Genomic DNA, 19,935 nt, shown 5'->3' on the forward strand with positions numbered 1-19,935 from the left:
CTGATACAGGCTAGGATGCGACTGGCCTTCTTGGCCACCTGGGCACACTGCCGGCTCATATTCAGCCAGCTGTTAACCAGCACCCCCAGGTCTTTCTCTGCCGGGCAGCTTTCCAGCCACTCTTCCCCAAGCCTGTAGCGCTGCATGGGGTTGCCGTGACTGAAGTGCAGGACCCGGCACTTGGCCTTGTTGAACTTCATACAACTGGCCTCAGCCCATCGATCCAGCCTGTCCAGATCTCTTTGTAGAGCCTCCCTACCCTCCAGCAGATCGACCCTGCCTCCCAACTTGGTGTCGTCTGCAAACTTGCTGAGGGGGCACTCGATCCCCTCATCCAAATCATCAATAAAGATATTAAACAGAACAGGGCCCAACACCGAGCCCTGGGGAACACCACTTGTGACCCACCGCCAACTGGATTTCACCCCATTCACCACAACCCTCTGGGCTCGTCCATCCAGCCAGTTTTTCACCCAGTGAAGAGTGCACCCATTCAGGCCACAAGACGCCAGTTTCTCAAGGAGTATGCCATGAGAGACAGTGTCAAAGGCCTTGCTGAAGTCAAGGAAGATAACATCCACAGCCTTTCCCTCATCCACTAGGCGGGTCACCTGGTCATAGAAGGAGATCAGGTTGGTCAAGCAGGACCTGCCTTTCGTAACACCATGCTAACTGGGCCTGATTCTCTTCTTATCCTGGACTTGCCATGTGAGTGCTTCGGTGGGATCTTACCAATAACTACAATGAAACAGCTCCTTGTTCAAGAGCAACACACACAGGCTGGAAGCTCCTGAAGCTCTTAGGGACACTAGAGTAGAACAAAGGGGGCAAAAACCCCAAAGAAGGGACAGGAGTCCTGCAAGATGTTGGCACCAATCAGTTCTGCATCCTCAGCCAGAACAAACTTCAAAAGGGGGGTCTACAAACCCTGTGGAAACATCCTATCGTGCTAACACCATGCTGTCCATCCAATGCACCCTGCATTGATATATGACAGCAAACCAGCACTGTATACAGTACATGGAGGTTGTATGAAAAGTGATAGCTGTAGTGTGATTCTGTCTCTGAACATACCAACCATGTTTTCTTAAAAGTGTCTGGGATATGTCAGGAAAAATCTGCATCCAGGGAGGACAAAGTGCACAGACTGTATCCTGGGGATTCCAAGGCGGACACGTTACTCGGACTCACACCACAGCCATAACAACTGAGCGTTTCCTATTTTGAAATGGTAAGTCATCTTCTCAGTGCTTGCTGGGACACTTGAGACAGATGTTAACCTGAAAGAATTACTGATGGGGGGGGGGGGGGGGGGGGGGGAGGACAATGAAAGGATGAGTCAAAAAGAAAACAGGGGAAGAAACACAAAGGCTGCTGTCTGAAAACAAAGCACTTCTTAAGCAAGCTTCCAGGGGACTTTTATAAGGCCCTCAAATTGCTCTGCAACGCAGGAGTTCCCAGTATGAGAAATACCAGAACAATAGGGAAGAAAAAGGAAGATGAAAAGATGGCTCTGTGAGAAAGCAGGCAGAGAAGACGTCCCTGCTGCTCTCCCCTACGAAGGGCTAAGTGCAGAGGCGCCAGGCAGCACCCGCCCAGCCGAGGGGACCCCATGCTCCCTCCCCAGGGCTGGGAAGGGCAGGAGCCAGCCAGCCCGGAGACACCCCCGCCAGCATCACTGTCCCAACCTGTCACCCCGTGCAGCCTGCTGCTGGGGTGTGCCACCCAGCCACCCAGGGAGACACAGCCCTACAGCCCTCCCAGTCGGTCACAGCTAACTGGTTATCAACTCCCCAGCCAGTTTTCCCCCAAAATCTCTAATAAATTTAATTCCCACATGCGTGTATCAGCTTCCTCACACCAATCCTGCCTTTTAAATTACAGGCTGACTACAGTATGGGACAGCTCTCTCCCAAGCAGCTCCTGCAAGAATATCATAACTAATTATTTTAATGTTATCTGCTGCAAATCCTGATCCCCATTCCAAACTGGGAAAACCCAGAGCCGGACACATTCAGCCCCAGGGTGCAGCATGGTAAGTGTTCCTATTGACCATGCTAGCTACATACACAAGGGCTGGCAAAAACTGGTTGTGGGACTACATGAACCAAGGTGAAGCATAACCTGGCCAAAATCAAATTTTATAATTTAAAAAAATGTATTTAGCAATTTATAATTCTATAATTTTGATCAATAGTGGGGAAGAAGAGGGCACATGTTGCCTTTAGCACCCAAAAGTGCATATTTATTTACAGTTGCTTTAACCTAGCTATGCACAGTTGCATATGTTGCATACACCTTTGAGTTTAAAGCATGCATTTAGCTCAGCCTTCCTCCTCCAGTAGCTCTTTTCATAAGAACTGGCTGCATGGTTATTTCAGGTATTCGTGATTGCCCAGACGTTTTACAAGGTCACTTTACAACACCAGAAAAAACCCTAGCTTGATAAATACACACCATTTTTCACAGCTATGAGCTTTCAGAAGGCCTGAAGAGCCAGAGCTGAATCTTTGCACACATCACCAACCCAACAAATGATTGACTTGCGCATCCATGAGACATGACAAAGGCAAACCCACAACCTACACTGCGTTTAACCATAGATTTGCTGATTGCATGTCAGATTTAATGCCAACTTCTTAGGTCTTTACATAACCCTGAAATCAAAGTTACTTGAAGTGACTGTCCCAGGTTATCTTCCTCCATGTAACACAGTGATAGGACGTGGTTCTAAACCCAACTGCTCTAATTGCCCTTTTTACAAACAATACATTTGGGTGTTCCCATCTGTCCTTTCATTTTTAGATATTTACAAATACTCCTCATCCTTTTTATCACAAACCACTTCTGATATCACTCCAAATAGAAAAGGAATCACCCTCAAGCTTCTTATAAGGAAAAACAATGCCTGTGCTGTTTTTATAATATTAAATCTTATTTTACAACTAAAGGAAACTACAGCTACATTTAACACTGTCTACCATTACAGGTGAAAGAGAAACTTTAAAAAATAAAATTATCTTTTACAGATTTCAAGGCGAAAACCACACAAATGCAGAGCTATTCTACATGAGATTATTTTTTTGTGTGTACCAAGCAGAGTCAGCCACAGAGGAAACCTGGCTACAAGGAGAGGAATATTTTGTCAAGATGGGAAGACCCATGCTAACTGCTCTGGGTTACCATTTATGTAAATGGTAACTCCACTTTCTTTCCAGAGTTTGTTCTCAAACAGATTAACCTTTCTCTGATCCAGTTTTTAAGATTCATTCTTTTGTTTGCCTGCAGGGGCAACAGACTTTTTTTAGTGCCAGATTTGGAATCTGGTTAGTCTTCAGCACTAATTTATTGTAGCTATTTAACTGTCAGCTTAAGGACTGTACAGCTGCATAAATAAAGTTAAAAACCCTTTGAATTCTATTAAAGCTCTGAACAAGGAAAGATGGTAAATCTAAACTTGATCTAAAAAAACCATATTTATTACTATTCCATGCTAACCTTTAGCCAGCATCAAATTTATCACACATGCATGTAATAAACATGATCAATATAGTATTTGATGAGTGTGTGTATATGTATGGAAAATGTTCTGATAACCAAAAGTTTTGCTAAATCCAGACAGAGATGTGACAGAACCAAAACAAGGTGATTTTTTAAGCAAATACTAAATTATCTGGTGCAGATGCAACGAATAACCTATCTTGTTTCTTTATGAGGCCTGGAAATGAACACTTCAGGAAGTTCAGATGAGAACTGCGTTATTATTTAGTATTTGCTTTATTTATTTTAAAGATTTACTTTATTATATGTAAGAGCTCTGGGTTAACGAGAAGCTCTTCCAGAAGATGTAGTTTGCATAAAGTAATGTATCTTACCAAGATTAAGAAAGCCTCTCCCATGCACTAATGCGCTTTTGATAAGGCCACATTGATGGGAAAATTTCAAAAGCAAACTCACAAAATCCTCAGCTAAAAGCTAAGTACTGCTCCAGATAACATTGCATATTTTGGTTAAAAGATGAAACTGTATTCTAAGCTCATTAATTTATTATTGAAAACTTAATGGCTATTTTAAAACATTTGACAAGTTTAAGGATCAGCCCTACATATTTATTTTATTCAAGGATAACAATTGGTGCTGTTACCAAGGTCTGCGCAAGAAAGCCAGTTTGTTTTTCAAACACTTGGAAATGTTGTTATCTGTAATGTAGAGATGAGGAAACAAGGAGGCAATACATAAACTTTCCTGTTTAACAGCTGAGCTACTGCAAGAGACAAACATGTAACATAGGCGCTACAACTCCTGCTTCAGCGTTTCACCTACTTTTTCTGCAAAAGCAGGGACCCTGCCACAGGCGTAAGAGCAGCAACCAGGCAGCAGGTACCTCACCTACCCAGCAGTGGGGTGTTTACATCTCTGCACCAAGGGACAGCAGAGCAGTAACCTGCAGTGCCAGGACAGTGGCATCGTGGCTCTTACCCAGGTTTAAACTTGAAGATGATCCATGTGAAGATAAGGAAGGCGGTGGAGTCTGAGAGTGGCCAGGTCCTTGGCTGGGCAGAGGCATTCCCACAGGTCCAGGAGAGGAGGAAAAGCCAAGGCCATTATAAAAACTGTGTCCTATAGGTGTCAAACTGCTGGATGTCCTCTTGTACAGGTCACTGCTCCCTGTAAGGGAGTCTCGGCGGGAGCCACTGCCCGTGTTGGAGTTAGCAACTGTAAAGAGGAAGAGAGTATAATTGGGTGATGTCAACAAGCTGCCTGAGACAACTGGATAGCTGGAGAGCCAGTACAACGGCACCTATTAACAACTGCATTGCACCAGGCTGTTGTTTTCCTAAGGGTGTTGCATGTGCCTAAATGAAATGCATTAATTAAAACCACGTTGTTAATGATCAAGCAGAAATCCTTGATTTAAAAAATTAGATTGAATCCTGTCTTTGCATGTATAGTTTTGTAGGTTTTGTACCAATAGAACACACTGAGAAATACAGCTCCAAAACTCTACAAGTAGAAAGATCAAGAAGATAAAAATCTACCTAAGGGAAGTGACAGAATGAAATGAAGTGAACTCATTGGCTTTTGGACACAAACACTTGCGCTTTGCTTCTGAACCTTCAGAAGAAGGTTTGCACACTTCAAAGCTCTTTTCCCCTAAGCATATCACTTAGTCTAACAGAAGATATTAGATTGCCCTACAAGCATTGCCTCGTATTTATTCTTTGGCCATTAGAGCTAAAACAAATCCAACATGAGATTTTATCTATTCATGTTTACTTAAGAGCATGTACAGCTTCGTGTACATTTACTTGAAATCCTTGTGCTCACCTTCCATTATATTAGAAAACAGCTGCTGTTTGCACCAAGCTTTATTGAGATAGAAATCAGAATTCAATTTAACACATAAACCCAACATATTTTCAAAGAGTTGTCTTGATACTCAAATACGAACTCTTTAAATGCACTGTCAACTTGAGGAAAAAAAAAAATCAATTTTGTATTAAAATCTAGTTTAATAAATAGCGAAATTGTTAACTGTAATGAACTAATCATTTTTCATGACTGCACAGAAGTTCTAGAAGCAACAGCCTCACATTTTTATTCATTGATTGAGGGCAAACAAGTCTGTGCATCTTGGCACTGAGCAAACTATTAATTGAATTCAATTAGTTAAACAAACTGAAATGAAAGGAGCAAATGCTGTGTTCACCTGAATCCAAGATGGTTCAAATTCTCAGACTGGGTTTAAGAAAAATTTTTAGAATAACTTTTATATAAAACTGTGATTTGATGCAGTGACAGTATGCCCCTCAGTCTTTTCTGATGAAGCAGGTTCAAAAGGCATGTTTTAACTTGCCCTTCATGCTGATGAAAGCAGGAAAGTTCAGGACATAATTACTACCTCTGAGACTAAGCAGTAATTAAAACAATTGTTCTACTTCAAAAAAACCCAAACCCAAGGAAGAAAACCCCAACCCACAGACATCTTTCTGATTTGGTTTTATTCCGAAAAGAGATCTTTGTCTCCAACCACCTGACAAACAAATCAAAACAAACCATGTACATAGCATTTCTTGCAAGCACAATAAGTGACTTTTTTTGGTGTACAATAGAAACAATTCCCAGAATAAAACATGGAAACCACCTCAGATCAGCTATTTTAAAATCATGAAGTTACTCAGCCATTATTCTGTGGTAAGAGCACATGGATGGATACCACTCTGGACCCAGTTCCTGTTAGTCCAGTATCTCCACCAAGCACATGCAGGTAAAGGCAAGGAAATCCAAAGCTGTTTAAAAATTTAAACCGTATCAACAAGGGGACACCTGATAATACGTATTACAAAACAAATTCACTACTTCGGTACTTCTAATTATATCATCTACTACAAGAATTTTCACCAGAAAGCACTGCAGATTTTGAAAGCCAAAGTAGTCCCTAAAGGAAAATTTCCATTTAACCTCAAATGGATGAAAAGGAGGGCTCAGCAGCTTGGTGCACCAGCGCCAGCTCCAGCGGCTCGCAGGCCAACTAGCTGCATTGGGAGCTATCTGCTTCTCTCCTTTTTCCCCATGAAGAAGCTGCTGTTCTTACCTGCTGTCCCAAATCCTCCCAGCGCAGACCCCAGCGTGGCACCAAGAGAGCTGCTGCTTCCGAATCCCAGGGAAGTGTTGGCAGGCTGGGCAGAGCCCTGAGAAAAGAGTGAGCTGCTCTGGGAATTGCTGCTGAGAGAGTTGTTGCCGTAAAACGAGCTGGATGCCAAGTTGTTGGTGGGCTGCTGCTGGGGCTGGGGTTGGGGCTGCTGAGTTCCTAGAGGGCGAAACGGTCCGTTTGTTGTTCCTGCCAGGCCACCCGCTGCACCATTGGCTGAAGCTGCAGCTGCTGCAACCGCTGAAGAGAAAGTAATTGGAAGCATAGACTGAAAAAATTCATTTTTGTAGCCGTTTTGGAAGTTAAAACTTAGCAGGATCCTTTTATTTACTATAGATTTTTTTTCTTTCCTCTCAGGATGAAAATCTCCCTTTCGCATCAAACTCTGCATAAAGTCTCTTGACTTTGTATCTGAGCTCCAGAAGTCTTGCACAGAGCCACTGAATACCAACATCGCCTAGTTACTATTACTGCTGCTTGTATTACATAGATGAAACACAGAAAAGTGTTCCCTTTCTCCCAAGATCTAAGATTCAAATCAATACAGCCACACACTTAGCAATATCCAATTAAGAAACACAAGTTTTGAAATATGCAAAATTGTCCTTTAGCACACGAAACACAATCCTGCGGTGCTAAAAACATCAAAACCAAGTACTTTTGTTTTTCAGCCAGTTCCAAAGTAAAAGAAAAAGCAAAATAAACAAGAGCTACAAGGAAACAATTAAAAGGCCCATTTCGTAATCTGTTACTAACACTGGCAAAGACTGCTTACACGCACAGATTCTGGCTGAAAAAAATCCTTTTGAAGCCTTGAACTCCCAAAGAACCCTAATAAAACTCGAAACAACTCATGGCAAAGGCCAGGCACGTAACATTTTACGCAAGGTGATCATTTGGGAATTCAACACAGGCTAAACTCTTTTATTACGTGGGAAACTAGATGCCAGCAGACAAATTTAAATAACTGTCGTGAAACTCTGCAAAATTATTAATAGAGTTTATGCGACGCTACCTCTGAGGCTGTTCTGGAGGCTCAGCCCACAGTGAGCACAGAGGATGTTCTCAACAACAATCCCCGCAATGGATCTCAGTGAGGGCAAGTGTGTCATCATTGCCAGCAAAGCCTGGAGGATTTCAGTTCCACCCTCTGCCAGGGATAGAGCCAATTTTCACTTGACGGCCTGGGGACTCACCTGCTTGCGCGGCGGAGGAGCTGATAATGACTGGAGCTGGGGCTACCAGACGGACAGGGGCCCCCAGCCCGTTCCTGGCCCCTGCATTCACCACTAGAGCACCTGTTTGGTCATAGTAAGCAGCAGGAGCCAGCACTGGGTAACCTGAAGAGGCAAATTACAGGTGCACAGGTAAGGTAACAAGCAACACAACACATGGCATATCAATTGTCTTCAGACAAGCACAGTGCAAAAGGATTTTTAAAGGATAATCTGAATGGAAAAAGAAAAAGCAACAATAGTTCTGCTTCTCCTGGAAAAAAAAAATCTGTATTAACAGTCTACGACTTGACACTGGTAAGACTTTCAGGTAGAGAAGGCATTTCCCCTCCCCCCCCAAACTACTACACTAGCATTGCCCTCTGTGTAAATTCAGTTATGTGGATTAAAAAAAAAGGTCTTAAAATACTTATAAGGAAAAAGAAATAGCACTTTTGTATGACATGTGCTGAGACTTTTCATATATGTGAACACACTGCACTTCCAACTCTCCCACTGTATGCTGAAGTTGTTCAATGTGCACACACATGCCAACAAGACATGGAACTTAAAGTTATGCATTTTTGAAGGTATGTATCATAAAGCATACTTTAACATACATAAATAAAAACTCGTAAATCAAATATGTTGGTGATACACAAAGCAAAAGACTTTCAGTAGTATATAGCTATTTAGGTACCTTGCTATGTAATTGTACAGTTAAATAAAACTTTGAAGAAAAAGTGCATGGTTCTCCAAGGTGGGGTCACAAACAGAATGCTTTCTGTGATTATTTGCTTTGCAAATATAACATCCAAGCCCCCAATAATGCATATTTAAGGAAATTTGCAGACTGCTTGGAAACATGCATGTTATAGTTCATTCTGTAACTTAATACAGCAACATTCTTCTTAAATAATAGAAAAACCCTGTGTAACAACCATGTGACACTTCCAGTGAGGAGACCTGGGGTCGAAATAATCCTGTTATCTTATATTTGACCAGTGGGACATACTTGCACATTATTCAGAGAAATACTTACGTTTGCCCTTTGCCATTACAATAATATTCTGTATAACTGAATGTCAAAAGCATTTGTACCACACAGCCTCATGGATCAGAGCTAAAATTCATACAGTAGCTTCTCTCTTGTAGAACTACAAATTACAATAAAACCCTGCTTCCTTTTATCCATTTTCTTTTCTTGTTTTTAAGCCACTAGTATTTGCCTGGAAGAAATTATGAAGGGGAAGTCCTTATCCTGTTAAAGTCAAGCACCTGGCAGGGATAGAAAGACAAGGCTAATGAATGGGACTAAGATACCTCTGAGGTTTTAAAATAAAGATCACATAAGCTAGCATGATCCACAGAAAAAACTGAAAGCAACTTCCAATAGGGGCCATCAATTCTTTTGAGTATGCAAGCAACTAATGCACCCATACAGCAATACAGTTGATGACATTTGTTTTCATCTGTGGAACGGGGACCTAAACCTTGATTTAACTTAAATGCTGCATAGGTAGTTAGGTTCACCATCTAACAGCCTCTCAAAAGTGTCTTCTATACCCACAGATTAAACCAGAAAACAATAAAAAAAAAAAAACCCACTGCTGAATGCCAGCCAAATGTGACACCATGCAGAGACACAAGATATAATTTTCTTAGATCTCCTTGGGCACTGGAGAAATTGCAGCTCCCTCGGAGCCCCTACCTGGCATCCCCGCTGCCAGCCCTTGTCCAAAGGCAAGAGCAGAATTGACGGCTGCAGCAGCCACCAGCGGATCAGTCTGCTGTCCCTGCTGGTTCTGATTTGGGGTCAAAGGACGCTGACTGGCCCCTCCGCGGAGAACCTGGAGAAGACAGAGGAACATCGATCTGTTTATTTTGGGACCCAGAAGCAAGCCGCAATCACCAGACACTTGCAAGAGCATCAGCAGCAGTCTAGTTGAAGTTCTTGCACAACTAGTGTGTGACAACCCCTCCCCTTTACTCAGGACAGAGCTGCCTTCACCACAAGCTTTGTCACTACTACCATGGGTAAATGCAGAAGACCCAATTTAAATAATACATCCCCTCTCAGGCTTGCTGAGCATAATCTGGAAGCGCTTCATCATCTGACCTCTTTCATTTCTTGATATACCTTCAATACTCATCCTTGTTAGAATTGTTTGCAAGCTATCTGCCCCATCCCAGGCAACATTTGGTCTCTGCCACAAAAGCACCACTGAAAGCCCACTTGAGCAGAAACTTAAAAAGCCCGACTTAAGAGCTGGTGCTGATGACACAAGGTGACATGGGTTTTTCCAAGCTGCCAGCCCCCGTAGAAAACAGCGACCCAGTGACATGACACTTACTCATCAGAAATAATGACCAAAGATCACTCACCATCTTTTATATGTAGCTCTTGTGGTTTAAGCACATGTTGCTCTCAAAAGGGAAGATGGCAAACTGACCTTTCCTGTAATTACCTGTGACAGGCTTTGTTTGCAAAAGCCTTTTACTCAAAGTGGTGATGCAAGAGTCTGCACCCACGAGCGAGGTCAGGTTATTAAAAAAGCCATCCTTTGGTACTCAGCATGCCTTGTTGCAAAAGGCAACATTGTGCGTGTCACCCGATAAAGTTATTGAAAGGAAAAAATGACTTTGTGCATTGAGAGACTGGGAGAGGATCCTGAAGTTAACTGATTTAGACATGCATCCCAGAGTTTGCTATCGCTGTCAAAGCCTGAACGTGAACTCTTCAGCCTAGGGAGTCTCAAAAGTTGCAGCTGCTCAGTAAGCACGCATTGTGCAAGGGTGCTGTACCAAATATACGCGTTGGATGGCAGGCTACAGGAAGTGAAATGTTGGCAGTTTTTAGAAATAAGCTATTAAGAAGTCGTAAGCATCACAAATTAACTGTCCATAATCATCACTCTAGCTTTACAAAATGTTTGCCTCAGTACTTTTCAGAAAAATTTCATTAAAAAAAAAAATACACACTGTATCCCCCTATGGATATAAGGTTTGCATTAAAAACAATACCCACGATTCCCACTCATGCCTGCTGCATGGCTATAAAAGGAATGAAAAATACTATAAAGGCTACTGATGATTGATATTTTTTATTTTAATAGCCTAAGTCTTCGCAGAAGCATTTCAGCACACACCTTCCTTATAGGGAAAGGTTCCCAGTTTGAATGCCAAAGCATAAATGGCTTTTACACACTCTTAATGCCGTTTTACCTGTGCGCACGGGTGCATGCAGGAGGTCTGTTCAACATGCTCCTGTCTGTGACCTGCCAGGTGGGGAGGTTTGATGATTAACTTTGCAGGAGCAAAGTGTTCTCCTCCTGATCACTGGTCCAGAATCATTGTTGTGAAACATCACTGCTTTTATTATCTGAAAAGGCCTTATAATACTACCAAACACTGTTTTTTGTTTTCAAAGCAGCTAATAAATTCAACTGCCAATTGCTATCTTCTATAACTGCAATCTCAAACACACGAGGACCAGAAAGGAAGGCTTTGTGTTACTACGAGAAAGGAGCCACCTCACTTTTCGGTAGGATAGCAAACCCATTTTGCTTCCAAGCAGGAAGTAACATGGGAGAGAGACTGACAAAACTGTATAAAGCCAACATCAGCCAAGGACCAGTGCTTAAGCAAATACTAGACAAATTATCTGGGGTTGTGCCAGAGAGCTGGCCAGGTAACAGACGCCCGAGTCCACTGCTTGACACCCATCCTACGGGCCCTTTGGAGGTCTGAAAGGAGAAAAGTAGAGTATATCCAACCACGTGTCCAAGGGGAATAAGAACCAAAACAAGGGTGGTTGGATGCCTCTCATCCTTCTAGCATTTAACTAATTACGCAGGTTCAGCAACCATCAGTTTAGTTTGAAAGTTTGGATTTTTTTTTTTTTAAATAGCAAACTAACAATTTGCACTCCCATACAACTTCATAAAACATTTAGGATGGCTTTTCATTATAGTAAAGGAAGAAAATTATTGTTCCCTATTAATTCTCATACTAGCCTATGAGTTTCCACCTTCTGCTCCAGTAGTTGCTAGATTCACATTTGTGTCATCTGCATCAGAGGTACAACTATGATTAAATACCAGACCTTTAAAATGCTTATTTTACCTAACTGAAGTTAGGAAAATTAACGCAGTTAAATTCCAAGTGTGTATGTGGGGAAACAAACAACAAAACTGAACAAGAAATTACATAGTGATTCATCACAAAGATGCATAACAATTTTCGACAAAAGAAAAAGTACAGGCTATATAATCCAATATGCTGGCACTGCCAAGGGATTAAGACAGAAGAGGTGGATGGTGCAAACCCCAGCAAGCACACCTCATTTACAAAATATGTAAGGAAAAAGTTCCCCTTATCAGTCCCCAGCGTGCCCTCTTAATTTTTTGTTTTTTTAAAAAGCAAATACCATTTAAACAACAGATACCTGTCTCAATATTCATCTCTAACACACTTAAAGAGATCCTTCACTATCTTGATTAATTTTGTCCCTTTAGGTGTCAAATTCTCCAAATTTTTGTGTAGACTAAAGCAAACCAGCTGCAGTTTGCCTTATAAAAATAGCAAACTCAATGTTTTCTTTTTGCACTCATCTTTTGTCTTCAAGTCCTCACATGGATAGCAAACTAATTCATTTTGCTATTATTTTGACCCTTTTAAAGCTAGTCTTCACCACAAAAAGCATCCTATACTGGACAGCACCCTGAAGATAAGAACACACTTCCTGACATTTAGTATTTGACACACATTATCATCCCCTCCATGGCCTTCAAGTTGCAGTGATGGGCACAAAAACAGACTGCAAGATGATAATTTCCACTCGCACGCCAACGGCATGTGTTTGCTACTGCGTTGCTCAGCAGTGTTCATAAACTTATTAATTTTTTTACAAAGCATTAACACGCAATAATTCACCACCACAAACGTACGTGCGCTATCCTCCACGTGCTTGATGCATAAATGATGTAACAGAATGCATAGATGTTTCTTCTTTTTTCAAGAGAAGTCAAAGGCTCTCTTCCTCAATTACAACTGAGTGTCAGGAGTGGTCATTGAAAAAAACCATCAGAATTCTTCAAAGCCGCTGTGTTCCCTGTAAATGACTTGACGTGCAAAGCATCCCACCCCTTACCTGTTGTTGGCCCTGCTGGGTTTGCTGAGTAGTCTGCTGATTTGCTGAATTAGTTGCAGCAGCAGCCGCAGCAGCTTGCTGCTGGAAGAGACTGGCAGGATAAACTCCCCAGGGCGTAACTCCATAGTACTGGTGAGGAACAACTGCCGGACCTAAAATGTGAAGGGAATCAGTGAGCTTCTGTAGCGTGACAAGCATTACACAGCAAACCGTCACCAAAAATACCTGCTTGTCATATTTGGTTTAACAAATCCTATTTCAAGGTGATCTGCTTTAAATCCTTTGCAAATACGGAGGGATTCTGGCATTTGTATTATTCATTTTTAAAAAGCTTAGAAGTCAGACCTGAAATTTCATCTTTACTTGCTTTTACCTTATTGGATAAGGTCAAATTCTGCTACCAGTGATCCTGCTGAAATTCCATGTTTTTATTTTTGTGCCCTAATTTTTTAGTGAAGGAACAAAACTTTATCTCTAACCAAAAGAGAAGGAAACTTGTTTAAGCACAGAGATATACAAGTCTCTTCTGATCTCAGCTGACATTCACAGCTCAGTAACATCTGTCATTTAGCTCCCCAATAAATTAAGAAAACCTCTTTGCAGCTGGATAGCATAAATTCTCAAGTGTTTAAAATGTTATTTTTCTAGCCACTCAGATCTACTTCACACTTGCAAACCACTATAAAAGGCTGTATGATCCTGTATCTTTTTACATTCCCTCCTCCTCAAACTTAAGAGGCTTTAAAAAAAAAAAAAAAATCTTGGAGGGTACCAGAAAAAGCATAACTTTTGAAGATTCATTGTGTTTTATCAAGTCTCAGGACACCGCACACTTAATTTGGTGATAGCAGAATAGCAGCCTATATCCTTAAATAATTCTAGTTGGCATAAAGCTGGGGAAGCAGCAAGTACTCTGTGCTGAACAGTGGAGTCCCTCCCACCAAATAACAGTTATGTGAATCCAATAATATTTTTTAATACGTCTGTTCTATATCTTTTGGAAAGGTCAGCAGAAAAGTAGAAGTATTTCCGTTGCTTTTCAAATACATCACCTATCCCACGGGTTCCCTCCCCCACAGTAGGAGTAACTTACGGCACGCTAGCCTTTTTAAGGTAGAGTGCCACAGTCATATTTGACACTGTAGAATAAACAAGTCTTTAGTGAATTTGAACCACACACTTGTTCTTATATGGAGTATAAATAGCTTCTATTTTAAGAGAGACAGTCAGCATTTGAGTTCTAACCAAGTCATTTCAGTATTGCTGTAAGTTACATCTTAGAGTAAGACACTAAGGAGCACAAGCGTAACACACATAAAGACTATGAGTGTTTGCCCCAAGAGACTTAAAAACTATTGCCCCCAAAATGAGGGACGACAGTAAAAAAGAAGATGCAAAAAGACACTGCTGAGTCTAAGCTTGGGTATGACAAAGGGGGGAAAAACCAGGAAGTACTTTTTTTCTTTTGGTTTTGATCTTTATACAGCAATATGTGTTTGTCTCAAATGAGCTACTACATAATACAAAAGCAATCCACTGTGCAACAGTCTGGATCTCAGCCTGGATGAACTACTGCTCCTGCAATCAATACTGCAGACTGGTGAGATTCAGCAACACTTCATGACGTTCATTTCCTATTTAATGTCAAATATTAAATTCCTATTTCAAAAGTGTAATAGTCACTCTCCTTTATTATTTTGGTTTTAACCACTGTATTTTCCCCAAATTTAGGATTTTGTAGTGTCATTAACACACATGCCCAACTATGTACAGCAGGGAGATGTTACAAGTAGTCTGTTGTCTTAACGCCAGGCACTTAGCAATACATGCTGAACAGTCGGATTTGTATCTCACACTAAAGCTCTGCCACAAAATCCACCCTTGCTGGATTTACTGTTTGCCATCAGTCAGAGAAGGTGACTTGTCTGTCTTGCTTAGATTTGTCTTGGGGGAGCAACCACTTGTTTCTTACCTTCCAACCTGGAAATTCATGCACAGCAATAGCTACAATTAAAAAACCTGCAGAAAATTAATGAGTCCCACAATGGTATTGCCTATCTTGACCTAAGCAGTTAGAGACACACAGCTAATTGGCAGATTATAACCTGTTTATATTCAGTCAATGCAGATCAGATGCCAACTGCTAGGGTCCTCCTGCACTCAAAAGGAAAAGTTGCAACTGCTCTGTTTTCTGCAAGTAATTAGTCTGTGTTTGCACTTAGGCTACTGGGAAGTTGCTGCAATACTCTTTATCTGGGCAAAATGTGGGCATCTCTCTGGGTTATTTTAATTTCACTTCTAATTATCAAACAAGCAGTCTAGATGGGTTTTTTTCCTAGTTAGAGGTTGCTCATCAGATCTGCAAAAGCCTTAGGTGTTTAAAAGAAGAGGAGACACAAAGTCTTTGAAGTTTGCAGGCGGCTGGGCTTAAAAGAGCTGCAAGTCTGGCTCAGCTCATTTGAGCACACAGTGAGGCTCATTATTGAACAGTGTTCTCAGTGAGGGCAAGTGTGTCATCATTGCCAGACTTATAAAAACATGCAGAGTGTTTCTTTACTTCAGGAGATATTGCATCTGCTTTTACACTTACTAAAGATACACATACGCAAGAAAATAAAAGCCATTCTAGTGCCTTTGAAATCAAATATTCCCACTACGTCTCACACATTGGCCACAGACACCCACAAATATTCCTTTCAAGAAACATTAGCAAATCCATCTGTAAGTGTGTTCATAACAAAATTTTTGCTTTTAATCTCAGCCTTCACACTCAAATCTCTGTAAGCAGAAGCCATACTTGCTCTCTGCAGGAACAGCCAGCCCCCTCTTGCCAAGGATGAGGACTTAGTGACCACCTGGTTAAACAGCCTCAAGAACCTCACATCTGAAAATGCAAGGCTGTGGATAGCAACTTTACCAAATACTATCGACTTGTGAGCTCATCACTTCACAATTATCGGTATGGCAACCGCAGATATCCATGAAGTGGTGTCTTTTTAGGGATGGGGGTGAGAAACAGCTGAACTCAAAAGGCTCTGGTGCAGCCCCATGCAAACCCTGCCGTACAGCGCCTGGGGCCAGCACAGATCGAGAAGAGGAGAGGCACCCTTGCATGACACGTGCTCCCCCAAACCCCGGTCCTAGGCGGTATGTGCATGCATCCATACCTGTCACCAGCTCTGAGCTGGCTCTGCATGGGACACAGGTCAGCACCAAGTGAATGAGGCTTCTAAGAAACCCAAGCTTGAGAAGCACAGTGCAGACACATCCAAACCGACTCTACCTTCAGTCTAGGAGCACTGTGTTTTTCCTGTATGCAGATTATTCCAGCATCCACTTCTCTACAAAGAACAGAAACACTTTTCTACCTGTAACACGCCACCTCAGAGGGAATCAACATTTCCCAACTTGTCTTACAAAAGGCAAGATTTCTTTTTTTCAAGTGACATCTTTCTCAAATTTCACAACACTTTTTAAAGACAGCAGTATCTTTCCCATGGTTTAAACTCACAAGTGGTTTTTTTCTTGAGTCTAGGAAGCCCTTCCCTCTGCATTCAAATTTGTTCTTTTAAATGCTACTATTGTTGGGAAGAGAAGAGTATTATCACAGGGCTGACAGTCTTACAATGATGAAAAAGCTGCCATAATGGCAGAATCTTAATTGACAGAATTATCTCTGCCATAAAACACACAAAAGTTTCCCATTCACTCTAAGAGTAACTGAGCAATAAACTACCAACAACTCTAAACTCATTTCTTCCATCTCATAAACTTCTCTAAGTCCTCCCCATTTAACATTCCCATACACATCATGGAGGCCTTCTGACTTTATACATAACTCTAAACATCTAAATTGCCCCACGCCCCTTCAGTGCTATGCTCAGTCATTAGAGAGAAAAGGCTTTCAAAACAGCTGGAGACTAGACAGAAAAGGTGCTTTTCCTAAAACAAACATCAACAAGGAGTGAAGTTTGTTACATTGCCATTTCTAGCTGTTAGGGTCGAAAGCCCAACGAGATCACGTAACTTGTATTTCTCAGTGGTGTAATACTGTAAGTACGTTGCAGCGCATTACACATTCTTTTGTTTTGCTTTCAAGAATCATAAAGTTTACAAATTATTCAAGTAGAGATTCTGATGCCAAGTTTTGGAATGCTTTAGGTATCCTGGGGTATGTTATTTCCTAGTTCAAATTTATAAGGCCCTAATCAGATATTCAGGCAACTGCAGCTTTAATACTGCTGAGAGAAAGGAAGAAAAGAAAAAAAAAAAAGTTGTCACAAACACACTTGCTGTTTCCTAGAAATCTGGTAGCAGTTACATGTGGTCTTTCTATGAAATCAAGACGCTGACCTCCTTCCCCACTGAACTTCAGCATGTTACTGAAGAATGAGCGCTAGCTTTAGAAGCACTGAGGTGATGCATAAAGGCCAACCAGAATCCTCTTTTTATAGTATTTGTTTACAAAGCACCTCTTCTAACTGTAACTGGAATTGCTAGTGTTCTAGCACCTCTTCCCTGCTAAGTCCTGACTGAAGCTTCCTACTTATATCTGCCACCAAGAGTTCAGGTCATTCATTCACTGTCACACGTTCATCATCACATGATAGTTTATCAATTCCTGGACTATAAGGAATATCCCTGTACTCTAGCTCTTGGCTTTCTTCCATTTAATCACAGCGTCATTTGTTTGCCAACAACATGTTGTTACCTAAACTTAATCTTGCATTGTTATTATGCAATCAGCATACAAAATTCACAACAGCCAAAAGGTGCAAAGCCCATCTTCGAACTATAATCTTGATTTTTTACATACTTCAATATGATCCACTAAAAAATGCCATCCAACTGGGTAAGAGTTGCTGAAATCCCATTGCAGAGCTTGACCTGATACTGGCCTCAAAGCTAAGCAGCAGTTATGTAAGAGCTGTTAAACATGCCGAAAAGTCACGTACCAAACCACAATGCTGTTTGGCAGAGCGCTATATTCACATACAACCAACGTTTCATGGTTTTGATTTGGTACAAGCTATCCCATAGTGGAAGAGATTTGCAGTGGGTATACAAGTTTTAAGTGGAGTGTGGCAACAGCGTACAGGCTCCACTAAAAATCACCACTACTGTGAACTAAGCAGTTTTTATTTAAAATGTAGAAGGCTTCCTTTCCCGGTGGCTCATGGAAAGAAAAGCATAGTTATAAAAACGTTCTTCTGAAAGTACATTCCTCCTTTGTCCTCAATGCTTAGGCAAGAACTTTACGGCATACGCAGCAAAAGTTCAACGTACAATGTGTTCTTCACACTGCCTGATAAGCTGTTTTACCGAGCTGTCATCTCAAGATACAACAATTTTGGCTATGACAGTTGGCAAGAATTTGGAAACTGATACATGAATGTTTGGGAGAAAGATCTTGCATGAAGACAAGAGCCACCATCTTTGCTTGCCATCTGGAAAACTGCATATTCATAGTATAAGCCTCACAGCAGACATGGGATGTTTTTACCTAAAAAACCTAAAAAGCTTAAATTCTTAACAGACTCTAGAAAAAGAGAAAGATATCATTTGCAGGATGCACTACAGTAAGTCAAGCTAAACAGCAATGAAATACAACTTTCCTGGCAAGAAAATACATCTTCCATCTTTCTAGCATTTAATAAGTATATTTTCAAAGGTACCTCTCGCTACTGTCAGTTACCAAAAAAACCCAAACATGTAGCAACATTTATGTCTGCAAGTGTTTTATTTCAGATTTGCTCTGGTTGTTTATCCTCAACAGAGACAGAGCCCATAGCAAGCGTTATACAAGTATTATCACATTTAATCTACAGAAAATACAGTTTCCAAGACAAATTGTGTTCCAACTCACTGATATACAATGATCTCTCTAGAGAAATTACAATGAACTAATATTTAATTTTCAATCACAGACTCAAGAACAGTTTTGGTACAGAAAACTGTCACAAATGCACAGACAACTGGAAGTATCTCACCTAATGTTGCAGCTGCTGCAAGTCCGGCTGCATACGGATCTGTTCCTGGTGGAGCAGCGCTGATGATGTACGGATTGGGGACAAAGGCAGCAGGAGCTAAACCTGCTGAAAACATACCTGTCAGTAAAAACAAACTTAACTAGAACTGAAGCCCTACCAAAACACCTCTGGCTACCTGGCTGGCAAACACAAAAGCTCAGGTTGCTTTAGTATTTTCAATCTTTTTACACGTTGCTTTTTATAGGGAGTGAGCAACCACTGCGTTTCCCAGAGTCTTAATAAACAACCTACAGAGGATATAACTTACATAAAAGAAACCTAATTCCAAGGTTGCAATGCCCCATAAGTAAAGCTGAAGTGGTAAAATACTCATATATACAATACCCATACTTGCTCAGGTATATCTGCAGCACAGACACACCCTTACTGTTTAGGTGACTATTAACACCATCTAGATATTAACATTATCTAATTGCTTGTTACTATTCTGTATTTTCTATAGCAAGTTGATGGAGAACCAGTTTACCCTACTGAGTTCCATGCCCACTACACAATACCAGTACTTGAATTAATTAGTTTGGAAGGAGCTCAGGAGTGTACAGGCAACATCGTAGGGCACTATCACTGCCGTGTACGCATTACCTTCCTCTGCAAGGAAACAGTTTAATTATTAGAGAAATTACCAGTGGGCGGGAGAGGGGTGTGGAGGGGAGGTAAAGGGGAGTAAGTTAAAAAGCTAAATAATTTTAATTCAGGTCTATCCCTGAACTCCAATAAGCACACAAATGCACTGCAGAGAGCCCGGAGAGTCCCAGCACATTTGTATTGGGCTTTCGGGTAGGAAGAACTACCACTTAAATTGCTTATTGTGCTGAAACCATTTAACTCTAAGATAGTTTAATCATCCAGGAGTAGCCCTTCTACAGT

At 41.2% G+C, this 19,935-nt stretch overlaps 1 protein-coding gene across 4 annotated transcripts in view; it reads right to left on the minus strand.

Moving 5' to 3' along the window:
• PUM1 (pumilio RNA-binding family member 1) overlaps positions 1 to 19,935 on the minus strand; it is a 75,489-nt gene that overhangs the window by 14,943 nt on the left and 40,611 nt on the right. For 3 of the 4 annotated variants that reach the window (XM_010576239.1, XM_010576240.1, XM_010576243.1), the window contains 6 exons: positions 19,009 to 19,125; positions 13,019 to 13,170; positions 9,578 to 9,716; positions 7,849 to 7,992; positions 6,596 to 6,892; positions 4,480 to 4,716 (listed from right to left, as the gene is read on the minus strand). In XM_010576239.1, the coding sequence (XP_010574541.1) occupies positions 4,480 to 4,716; positions 6,596 to 6,892; positions 7,849 to 7,992; positions 9,578 to 9,716; positions 13,019 to 13,170; positions 19,009 to 19,125 (1,086 nt within the window). The remainder of the gene's footprint in view (positions 1 to 4,479; positions 4,717 to 6,595; positions 6,893 to 7,848; positions 7,993 to 9,577; positions 9,717 to 13,018; positions 13,171 to 19,008; positions 19,126 to 19,935) is intronic. The other variant, XM_010576242.1, reaches the window with a different exon arrangement.

The sequence above is a fragment of the Haliaeetus leucocephalus genome, unplaced genomic scaffold (assembly GCF_000737465.1).
Source record: "Haliaeetus leucocephalus isolate CR32 unplaced genomic scaffold, Haliaeetus_leucocephalus-4.0 Scaffold517, whole genome shotgun sequence".
Classification (NCBI taxonomy): Eukaryota; Metazoa; Chordata; class Aves; order Accipitriformes; family Accipitridae; genus Haliaeetus; species Haliaeetus leucocephalus.